The 11497-nt window shown below is 50.4% G+C and overlaps 1 protein-coding gene across 1 annotated transcript; it reads left to right on the top strand.

Annotated features, from left to right (window-relative positions):
* Positions 1-1219: 1219 nt before the first annotated feature.
* CETP (cholesteryl ester transfer protein) lies at positions 1220-10191 on the top strand. Its single transcript, XM_054640925.2, has 16 exons — positions 1220-1365; positions 2336-2450; positions 3215-3349; positions 4242-4312; positions 4732-4819; positions 4913-4982; positions 5269-5329; positions 5923-6014; positions 6623-6802; positions 7184-7234; positions 7606-7773; positions 9146-9213; positions 9332-9374; positions 9462-9531; positions 9857-9942; positions 10030-10191. Exons 1-16 carry the CDS (start codon positions 1221-1223, stop codon positions 10102-10104), a joined length of 1518 nt encoding a protein of 505 aa, XP_054496900.2. The 5' UTR covers position 1220; the 3' UTR covers positions 10105-10191.
* Positions 10192-11497: the final 1306 nt, after the last annotated feature.

The raw sequence follows: 11497 nt of genomic DNA, 5'->3' as shown, positions 1-11497 counted from the left end.
TCCAACAATTCGCTGCTCATTTACAAAGCACTTCGGGCTGGCAGCAGGCAGTCTGTCCATGGCCACCACGCTGCTCTGCTGGAGGAGCCTGGAGAAAGCTGCAGATGCTCGGCTTCCCTCGGGGTCAGTGACCGGCAGTGCCTCCCGCGGGGTACCCGAGGCCGTTCACTTTCTCAACTCAGGAAGAAAACAGCCCGGCAGGGTGGGGGCTGCTGGACAGCGGGGACCCCGCAGGAAATGTGCTCGGCCTGCCCAGGGAGGATGAGGCATCTGCCAGGGAGAGGAGAGAGGCTGGCACCGCGCCTCGCTCAGGGCGCTGCTCCTGCAGCGCTGCCAAGTTCTCACCTGGGCTTCTCCCTCAGCCTTTTCTGGCAAAAAGGTTCAGGGGAGCTGTTGTGGGCCTCCTTTCTGAAATAACCCCGCTCTGGTTTGTGCTGGGGGTTGTTTTGGGGTTGGGAGGGGCCCCAGCAGCGCAGCAGAGGTGCAGGAGGGCAGTGGCACACGGGGCAGGTGTGCACAAGGAGTGGGTGTGAGCCTGGGTCTCTGATGTTCCCCAAACAGCAGCTGAGAGTCTGGGTGCAGGGAAAGCTCTGCCTTCATGGGATGGGGGCATATCAGACTGTTCACAAACCCAGACAAGAGGCAAAAAGCATCCCAGGTCATGGAGCCTTCCAGGAGATGTGGGTTCACCCAGTGGGAGCAGGAAACACTCCTGTCCCAGGAGTGTGCCTCAGTTTCCCCCCAGTGTGTATAAAATCAGTGGAAGGAGGAGCAGTGAGTGATGTAGGCACCTTTCAAACAGGGCTTTGCTGGGGAATTACTGCAGGAACACAAAATAAGGAATATTTCTGCATGAAGAAGAAATGATGAAGTGGCTTGAGGCAGCATGTGAGGCTGCTCCCTTGACTTTATCCTCCTCCACTCTCCATCCCCCTCCAGCTTTTCCCACCCACCCTGGTGTGTCCATGTCCTGAGCTAAAGCAGTCTTGGCAGCAGCACCAAGCCCTGCAGCCCAAACTCCTGCTGAGGGAGGAAGGCAGCGTGCAACATGACTGGTGTTAAGGAAACTATAGGAAGATTAGGAAATGTGTGATGAGTTTTGATAAGTGGAGGAAGCAGGTCATGTCCTGCTTCGAGTGGGCTCTGCTGGGGGTATGAAAGCAGCTCTGCCTCCGTCAAGAATCACTTGGTCTCCTCAGCTCTCTCTGCTCTGGCTGAGGATGTGCTGGGCTGGCAGGATGGTGCTGGGGACCTTCAGCATCCTGCTAGGGCTTGTCCACGCAGCAGCAGCCTGCGAGTTTGGGCCCTTTCCCTACCGAGGCACGGGGATCGTCTGCAGGATGACCAAGCCCGCGGCATTGCTGTGTAAGTGCCTGCGCCTTGGGGCTGCCCTTGCCCCAGCTCTGCCGCGAATCTGGGGCAGATCAGCCCAGGGAGGGGGTTTCTTGCTTCTCTGCCTCTTGTGTGAACACCTGCCTGGAGCACAGGTTAAAGCGTGAGCAGGCAAAGGAGCTTGAAAATTGTCCTCATCTCCTCTCCTCAGCCCCAGGATTTAGTGATGTTCCTTTGGGCTTGGCATGATGAAAGAGTTTGAACAAATGTGTGCTTGATTTCTCTCCTCATTGCAATCTCATCTCTTGGGGTCGGTAGGCAGAAGGGGGGAAACGGGTTCTCACATGCTGTGGGGTTATCTGCAAGGATTTGGGAGCTTTGCAGGCGGGGGAAGAACTTAATTCTTCTGTGGAGGGTGGGAACACCTCTGTCCTGTCCCATCTGACAGTGGGACATGCAGAGAAAGGTGTATTCATGCTGGGCTGAACTAACAGAGGGTATTTCTGGAAGGAAAAATCCTGTACAAGGATGTGTTTGAGGCTGAGGCTGGAATGGGCTGTGTAACATTAGGAAAATGGGCACAGAAACTTTTTCAGAAATTTTTCTTTATAAACCCAAGAGCTGACTGCAATACAAATAAGCAGAAACAAAGCAAAGCACTGGGGTAAAGTCAGCAGCTTGTGTGGTGTAAGGATGAGCACAGCCTTGCCCTTTCCAAAATCTGCTCCTGAGGTGTGTGAAAGCTGCCCACGACTCCCTGGGACAGCTCCCACTGGTGGCTGTCGAGCCACACACGCTGCTGTCCCTTGCTGCCATCAGCTGTCACAGTTAGGGATTTTTAATTTTCCTTATTTACTCTGAAACTACTTCTAGTGCTTCCTGAATCCAACACAAATGCCTCAGATAAAAGCCTTCTGTAGTGCTTTAATCCAGAGAGCAGCTCTGGCTTTGCAGCCAGGACAGATTGCAGTTTGACATCTCTGCCCTTTTCTTCCACCCGCAGTGAACCGGGAGACAGCCCAGGTCATTCAGGCAGCCTTCAGGAACGCCCAGTTCCCAAACATCACCGGGGAAAGGTCCATGAGGCTGCTGGGCAGGGTGGCCTATGGGCTCAGTGGGTGAGTATCTGTGTGTGTCTGTGCCAGGGGAGGGGATGGGGCACACAGGGGACCAGAAACTGCCCTAGGAGGGAGCCTCGATCCAGCAGTTCCTGGGGAAAGCAAAGCTCTGGACTGGGGCAGACACAGTTTTGGATCTAAGCCTCGCAGACAATTTGCATGTTAAGGTTTAGGCTGCTAATGTGTTATTTAAGTTATTTATTTTTCCAGATGAGTGGGAAGGCAGCATGTAGAGCTCATTTCTGACAATGGGGATGGGGAGTAACATCCCTGTGGGCTGGGGTACCTGTGGCCACTGATGGCAGATGGTGCCCAAGGCACACTGAGAGGCAGAGGGGACCCATCCAGGCTGCCAGAGCCACCCCTGTCAGCAGGATGTCACTTGGCTGTGTTTGTGACAAAGCAGGCAGGCTGGGTGTCTCTGTTTTATTCACTTTTATTTGGGGACCACAAATCCAGAGGTGTACTCACAAAACAGACTTCCTGTCATGGCCACAGCTGCACAGAGCACTGCAACAAAACAGGGCATTGTTCCATGTTTCCTGTTTAAATCATCCCAAAACCTTGTATCCAAACGTGGCACAGTGCACCAAGGCTGAGCACAAGCATCACTGTCACTGTCCTTGTACCTGGCCCTGGGATTTGCAAAAGCTCCAGAGTCTGGCACCAGAGTCCCTCAGAGATCCCATTCCTCAGGAACAAACCCAAAACAACCCCAGCAAACTCCTCTGGGCTGGGACAAGCTCTGTCTCTGTTGTTTCCAGCATCCAGGTCAATGACTTGTCCATCGAGAGGAGTGAGGTGGAGCTCAAGGAGGACAATGCCATCCACATCTCCATTAGGAATGTGACAGCCTTGTTCAAAGGGACCCTGACCTACGGCTACGCTGGGGCCTGGTTGTGAGTACGGGGCTGCAGCTGCCCTGCTCCCCTCCCAGCCCTGCTGCTGATTTCCACTCCCAGCCCTGCTGCTGAGCACCTCTCCCAGCTCTGCTGCTGAGCACCTCTCCCAGCCCTGCTGCTGAGCACCTCTCCCAGCTCTGCTGCTGATTTCCACTCCCAGCCCTGCTGCTGAGCACCTCTCCCAGCCCTGCTGCTGAGCACCTCTCCCAGCCCTGCTGCTGAGCACCTCTCCCAGCCCTGCTGCTGATTTCCCCTCCCAGCCCTGCTGCTGAGCACCCCTCCCAGCTCTGCTGCTGATTTCCACTCCCAGCCCTGCTGCTGAGCACCTCTCCCAGCTCTGCTGCTGCCCCTGGGACTGACCTGTGGGGCTGGAGCTGCTGAGCTCCATTTCCAGCTCTGCTGCTGATCTCCTCTCCCAGCCCTGCTGTCCATCTCCTCTCCCAGCTCTGCTGCTGCCCCCAGCACTGTGGCAAAGCACAAGTGGGGCTGCTCTCCTCAGTCTCTCTGGCCCTGCCTGCATTGATGGCTGCCTGAGACAGGAGTTTATACTCCAGCAGAGCTTCTCAGCCCCATCTTGCTTTCTGCCTTTCTGTCCTCACCTTGCATGCAAGACCAGATGGCCAAAGCACAGGAGTTGACTGAGTCTCTCTGCTTTGTTGCTCTGTAAACTCTGAGTGGATAAAAAGGGGGAGTTAATGCTCCAAAGTGCCACTAAGGCAGGAGTTTGCAATGATTTAAAGCCAGAGTGTCTGAGATGGACTGGGCTGTCCTGGGGGTTGGCCCAGTGCAGTGCAAGGAGAGCTGTGAGAGGTGTTATAAAATCCACATCTGTCAGGGAGAAGCTGCTCCTGGCTCAGGTTCCTCAATGTCCCCTCTTCTGCCATTACAGCTTGCAGCTTTTCCATTCAGTTGATTTTGAAATTGAGTCTTCCATTGATCTCCAGCTAAATATCAATCTGAGTAAGTATGCTGCAATACCCAAACATTTTGCAATATGAATAAATTCCCTCCCCACTGTGGTTTGTGGGTTGCATGTGCTGTCCACATTCTCCTGGGTTGTGTCAGGGGACAGCTGAGTCCCTGCTGGCAGAGGCCAGGGCAGCTGGCAGGAATGCAGAGGAAGAAGGGTGCCTGGCAGGCCAGCTCTGCTGGGGCTGTGGGCAGGAACCATCCAGGTGCAAGGCAGCCCCACCTGCCCCAACCTGGCAGGGCCTGGAATGCTTTGGAAGCATCCCCTGGGAGATGTGGGGAGCCCTCTGCAGTGGTGCCCTGCTCCAGCTCCAGGCCTGCAGTGTCTGCAAAGTGCACTCTGCCTCCTCCTCTCAGTAGCAAATCAACTATTTTTTGTTTTTTTTCCTTTTTCCTTTCGTCCCTTGCAGTGTGCCAAAAGGACCAAGTGGCTCCTGATGCTTCAGACTGCTACCTGACTTTCCACAAACTCACACTTCACCTCCAGGGAGACAAGCAGTGAGTCTGACCCCTTTCAGCATCGAGATTTATTGTCCCCAAATGCCACCCACCCAAAGGTGCAGAGCTCACTGTGCTCCCTGTCTTGCACAGGCCTGGCTGGCTGAAGCAGCTCTTCACAGATTTCATCTCCTTCACTCTGAAGCTTGTCCTCAAGAGGGAGGTAAGATAAGATCAGCCTGTGGACTGAGGGAAGCTCTCTGTGTATGCCACACACTTTTCTTGCCCACAAGACAGTAGCAGTGACATGTTAGTGCTCATGAAAAATAGGACAAATAAACTGAATCCACAATAAAAAAGCAGCTTGGGCAAAGTGAGAGCTGCTGCTGACCCTGAGGCTGTCATGGGACTCTGACCAACAGCCCCTAGACCTCAATGAGGCTCAGCTCTGCTCTGCAGTGCAAAATCCTACCCTTTCCCTTAATTTTCTCCCTCTTTTCCTCCTGTAGGTGTGCAAGGAAATAAATGCTGTTGCTCAGATGCTGACAAATTATATACTTGATTTAGCAGGTAAATATTCTTGTTTTTTCTGCTTTCTTTTTTGATGTACAGCTTTTAATGTTTGAGTGGTAGCCACATCCATCAAAAATGTCCTTCAAAAATGTGTATGGGATCCCAAGCCCTCAGACAGCAGCAAAAATAAACTGTAGTAATGTTATGTTTGGATTTTTCTGCATCAGGCTGAATCTTTTAGGATGATTACATAGATTCAAAGACATTTCAATTAATAAAGAATTTCTCTTCAGTATGCACTGATCAGCTGTGCAGGATGCTGCAGGACCAGTGTTAGCTAGAACAGGAGCAGGTACTGCAGGATTAGGCATGAGGCTGTACACCATCTGGAGATTTCCCACTCCCAAATATCAGGGAAAAGGAGTGCAATGTAAAACTGAGCATAATTATCCCAATTTCTCAGGGAAGAAACAGAGTCAGGGAGCTTTAGCAAGATCAGTGCTAGCATCCAAAGGAGTGGGAACCCTTTTGCCACCCCTGTGTCCCTCATAACATCCCTGTCACCCCCTGCACCCAGCCCTAAAAGTGACAGTCACAATCCCTGCTCAAGGTCCTGTTTCTGGTGTGAGGTTTTTGTGTTTTTCCCGCAGCCAATTTTGTCCGGTACAAGGACATCGCTGTTGATATCTCCCTTGCATCAGACCCTGTCATAAAAGCAACGTACATAGAGTCCCACCACAAGGTAAAGCACCCCAGGCTGCTCAGACTCCAAAGATTTCTGGCCATGCTGTGCTCTGCAGGGCTTGGAGGGGCTGGTTCTGTGGGGCTGTGCTGGGGCACTGCTGATGCTCCCTGCTGTGTCCAGCCAGGCCCTTGCCTTGCCATGGAAATGCAGGTGTGTCACAGACATCTGTTATGAAAAAACCCTTTCCTTGGGATTTTTCCTCCTGAGAAGCTGAGAGGCCTCAGGAACAAAATGTAAACAATGGTTATCTGCTGCTGTGGAATGCAACAGATTCATCTGTGATTGGTCTCATGCAGTTGTTTCTAATTAATGGCCAATCACAGTCAGCTGGCTTGGACACTCTGTCTGAGACAGAAGCTTTTGTTATCATTCTTTCCTATTCTATTCTTAGCTGGCCTTCTGATTAAATCCTTTCTTCTATTCTTTTAGTATAGTTTTAATGTAATATATATCATAAAATAATAAATCAAGCCTTCTGAAACATGGAGTCAGATCCTCATCTCTTCCCCCATCCAAAAACCCCTGTGAGCACGGTCACACAGGTGTTGGCTTTTCTCCTGTCTCCCTGCCACTTGCTGTGACCAGCCCCTTGTTTTCCTGCCCAGGGCATTGTGCTGTACAGGAACAGCTCCAGCAGGCTCAGTGACTCCGTTTTCTCCCCATCCCTGCTGACCGAGTCCCGCATGCTCTACTTTTGGTTCTCTGAGCACAGCCTCAGCTCCCTGGCTGCTGCAGCCTTCCTGGATGGGCAGCTGGTGCTGGACCTCAGAGGGGAGAAACTCCAGGTCAGTCCCAGAGGGGTGCCCTCCTTACCCCATACATCATATTTTGGGGAGAAAGTGGAAAATTCACTAAATGCCATGTTTTTGGTGAGAGCTGGTTTTTGTAGAAGGTAGAAATCTACAGTCTGTCACTTCATGTGGTCCTGGAACTGGTGCCCTCTTATCAAGAGGGCAGAGTTATTCCTTGGAGGGATAAGAGCAGCTGACAGGAAACTTGTCTGCTGAATTGTAGAGGGATGTGATTTTCTGGGGGATCACTGGGATGGAAAAAAGGGGGGGAGCTGGGGGAGCTCAGCCCTGTCCTGCCCTCACCTCAGTGCTCTGCACCAGGAGCAAGCACAACCTTTTGTTTTTCCACAATCTGTTTCTGGTTTGTTTCTGAAGGAGCTGTTTGAGATGGAAGACTCAGAAGTGCAGAGGAAGGCAGTGCAGATGGTAACTTTTTGTCCTGTTCTGAGCGTTGCATGCCAAATGAGGACATTTCAAATGGATTCTGTTGCATTGTAACAACTTTGGTCCTTCCCTTGACAATCTGAGTCTTGGGTGGGCCAGATGGAGGAAAAGAGGGGCTGATGGAGAAGCAGTTGTGCTGTGCAAGGAGGAATTCTCCATCTTCCATGCTGGTTTCCATCTCCATCTCCATCTTCCAACTGGTTTCCAGTTTCCCTGAAACCTGGCTGAGTTACTGGGCTTGGGTGAACAGGAGGAGGAGCTGGGGACAGCAGAAGGAATGCAGCTGTGTGACAAGCTGGCATGAAATTGGTATGGAAAAAGCCTGACTCAACTTCTGCTCCTTACCCAACCAGATTTTCCAAGGCACCTCCTACAATGACTCTGTGGCCAAGGTGTGGAGTCTCAGCCAGCCCCAGATTTCCTTTCAGCCTGAAGGCACCATTGTGAGGTCCTCAGTGGCAGTGGAGGTCAGCATCCTCCTGGCAGGAGAAGAACCCCTGGTGGCCCTGTACATGGAGAAGGTCAGTTCTGGCACCTCCTGGCTGTGAAGAGCTTGGGACAGGCCCTGTCCCAGGTCAGGACCATCCCTGGTGTGCAGGGAGCCCTTTGGGAAGGGTGGGTGGGGAGCTCACAGCAGGTGGAGAAGGTAAATCAGTTTCTTTCAACACTCCCATGTGTTCCTCTGACCTCTGAGGCTGGAAATGGTGGCAGTGGCCGTGTTGGCTCAATGCCCCTCAGCTGGCCAGCCACTATCAGTGTGCAAGGTGGTCAGAGCAGCAGAAAGCTCTGAGGAGCCCCATTAACATTTCTCTGACACAGGATAGTGTCACTGAGATGTTTTAGGAGAAAGTGAAGGCACCATGGGAATGTATTTATTTTGAACTCTCCTTGTACCCAAATTCCAGCTCCACACTAAGAGTATGCTGTGTCAGAAATGGACATGAAGCTCTGAAGAATGTGGAGCTCAAAATATGACCTTTTTCTCTATGTGAGCCTGTGTGAAGGGTCCTGATTACACTGTGTTTCACCCCAAACTATTTTATAGTGAATCTAAGGAAGCAGAAAAAAGAAATGCCAACAGCTTCCCTGTCATGGTTAGCATCACAGGAAAGCAGTGTGTTTGTCCAGTCTTGTAGCTGTGGGCTGAGACAGACACAAAACCAGCCCAAACCCTTGCCTGAGGGCTGGGCACACTCAATTTTAAAGGTTTAACCACAGCTGAGAATAATTCTCTCAGCAAGTATCCCCTGTTAGCAGGGTGTTAGAGGAAATATGCATGGCTGTTCCTTATGCCCCAAATGGTATCTTGAAATACATTTCAAGGATTGCAGAAGGACTGGACTAGAGGTGATCCCCAAAATTGTGGCTCCTAGGATGAGATCTGCTCCTGGATTGCCAAAACCCTGGCTGTGATCTGCAACTGCATCACAAAATGTTCCTCTTAAATGAGTGTTTACATGCAGACAACAGCAAGGCAATGAGCCTAAGTGGCCAGAATTCAGAGATTGCTTTCTTTTTTTAATTTGGTCTGCATTGGATTGACTACCTGTGGCAGCCCTGAGGCTGTTCTCTCTACATCCAGTCAGATGTTGAGCTGGGTGTCATGGGAAAGAACACCCTAGAAAGCCATTTCCATCCTTGTGCAGGATTCACAAAATAGCAAAAGTGCAGTGGGTGAGCCAGCCTGCAGCTCCAGAGGCTGAGGCTGTGGGCATCAGGGGGGACTTTATTGCATGCAAGGGGAGAAGGAAAGTGCTGGCCTTCTCTAGCAACACCTGGAGGTACAGCCAAAAGGATGTTGAGCTCTGGCTCCCAGAAAACAACCCAAAACATCCAAATGCAGCTCCTTGCTATGGAGGCTATGCCTGAACCCTGCTGTTCTTCTCTCTGCAGGAAATCACAGCCACCATCCAAGCTACCTATGCAGACAAGAAACTCATTTTGCAGCCTGTGGACTCCAGGTTGGTGCTGTGCTCTCTTGGGAGTTGCCTCTTTTGGCCCATGTTTAAAAGCAGCACAAAAGGAGGATCTCTGCAGCACTTAGTGACTTTTCTTCCCCTTTTCCCCCCTTCCTTTCAGTGTGGAGATTAAAGTGTTTAAATGCACAGCTGATCCAAGTGGGGTAAGTCCTAAAAAAAGTATTCTCTAAGCCATTTGAGGCTAAACAATGTCTTTTAAATAATTTTTGTATGAAATTTCTGGTTTTCAGGAGGACCCATCCATACAAAGCTTCCTGCAGAATATGATCTTGGTTGCTGGCATTCCAGAAGTAACTTCAAGTGAGTTTTCCTTTGGGGAAGTCCAGCCTGCTCCATAAATTGTCTAACATCAGATCTCCTAAACCTGAGCACTGAAAAAAATACATCAATAACACTGATAACTGGGAAGTGAGGGGAACCACATTTGTGGTTTGAATTTCTATTGAAATCTGTTTGAAATTTCTGCTGGATACACTTGGGGAATGAGGAACCCCATGTAAATGGCTGGGAGAAAGGAAAAGTGAGTTTTCTGTCAGGCTGAAGGTCGTGGGACATTGAGGCACAATTAGCAGCAGCAAGCCAGGATGGACATCCCTGTAACTGGATGGGTTTGCTGATCCCACAGGTATTGGATCAGCTCTGACCTCACTGCTGAACAGCAAAAGGCTTGATCTCTTTGACATCATAAATCCTGAGATCATTACCAGAAAGGTAAGCAGAGCTACCCAGCTCTCAAAGCCTTTTTGGGATTGTGGCAACAACTAAAATAACATTTTCTGTTTTCTCCCCACTTTTTAGGGATATGTAATTGTACAGCTTGACTTTGGCTTCCCGAGTCATTTACTTCTTAATTTTCTTGAGAAAAGTTTGTAGAGCTCATCCCTTCACAGAGGAGCACAGGAACTTCTGTACAACCAGAAAAATTGTGTCTGGACCAATTAAAAGATGAGCTGCTTTAAATCAGTTTTGGTTGAATTTTATTTCCTTTTCCTGAGAAATGCTCTAGGCTCTGTGCAACTGTGCTTCCATGGAGCCTTTCTTCTGCAAAGATTTTGAAGTCTGTACCTCAATCCACACTATTTTTTCAGGATCTTTAAAGGGCTTGTATTCTTAGAAGTCAGGGCTGGGCTCTTGACGTGCACAGGCTTTGGGTTAGCAGTCTCAGGAGGCAGCAGAAATGGGTTTTGTCACCTTTTGGCATCTCTGTTGTTACATTTTGGAAATACAGCACCTTTCATTCTCATCCTGGGTTTTACTTCCACCAAGAGCCTCCTGATTTTGACAGAATCCAGCAAGTCAAATTACCAAACTCCCAGTAAGCTTAGAACCAGTAATGCTAAAAGACCTGGGTAAGGCTGAAAAAAGTGAATGGGATGTGAGCTTGCAGTGCAGTACAATAACAGAGATCTTGTGCCCAGAGTAATCTTTTACAGACCCTGATGGTTCAGTGGAGAGCTCCAAACTGATAATGGCCATGTTGTTGACAGAGTGACAGCAAAGATGAAAAAAACATAGAAAATTATAAGGAAACAAAAGAGATTGTAAGAGAAACTTTAGGTGTCTAATCGAACACCAAGTTCCTTTTCCTTCCTACTACAGTGCAATAATTTATCTCAAGTGGCTCAGTTATTTTCCTGTACCAGTTCATGTTGTTTGGGTTTTTTTTTAAGTCTTTTCACTTGGAGGAGATCTTGGGTGATAAATCCAACACCTGTAAAGGTGATCACATTACCAAAGGTAGAGATGATGGTCTCTTCCACCACAGAGCAGAATAAAAGCATTAAACTTTGTCCCAGAAAGAGGCTGGGAGCAGGATGGGCTCCATTTCCTGAGCTCCTTGGGCATGGTGGTTGCTCCCTCTGCATTACCATGGATAGAAGCCAGGTCCCTCTGAGCTGCTTCTCTCTCACCCACAGCACCAGAGGCCCTTCCTTGTCCTGGCTGCCTGCTGGGCTGCCATGCCTTCAGTGGTGCTGGTGCCCAGGCTGGTGGGGAAGGAGGCTGGAGGGGCCTCAGGGGCTCCATGGCAGCCAGGGCAGGTGTGAGCCAGCTGTGTGCCTGGGACAGCAGGAGTGTGACCCAGCTGTGTGCCTGGGACAGGAGTGTGACCCAGCTGTGTCCCTGGGACAGCAGGAGTGTGACCCAGCTGTGTGCCTGGGACAGGAGTGTGACCCAGCTGTGTGCCTGGGACAGGAGTGTGACCCAGCTGTGTCCCTGGGACAGGAGTGTGAGCCAGCTGTGTCCCTGGGATGACAGGAGTGTGACC

The sequence above is a fragment of the Agelaius phoeniceus genome, chromosome 12, assembly GCF_051311805.1.
Source record: "Agelaius phoeniceus isolate bAgePho1 chromosome 12, bAgePho1.hap1, whole genome shotgun sequence".
Lineage (NCBI taxonomy): Eukaryota > Metazoa > Chordata > Aves > Passeriformes > Icteridae > Agelaius > Agelaius phoeniceus.
This window is presented reverse-complemented; position numbering and strand designations above follow the sequence as displayed.

Coding starts and splice junctions, on each gene's coding strand:
- CETP (XM_054640925.2), top strand. CDS start 1,221: ATGTGCTGGGCTGGCAGGATGGTGCTGGGGACCTTCAGCATCCTGCTA. Junction 3,350..4,241: donor GGCTACGCTGGGGCCTGGTT/GTGAGTACGGGG, acceptor CTGCCATTACAG/CTTGCAGCTTTTCCATTCAG. Junction 5,330..5,922: donor TTATATACTTGATTTAGCAG/GTAAATATTCTT, acceptor TTTTTCCCGCAG/CCAATTTTGTCCGGTACAAG.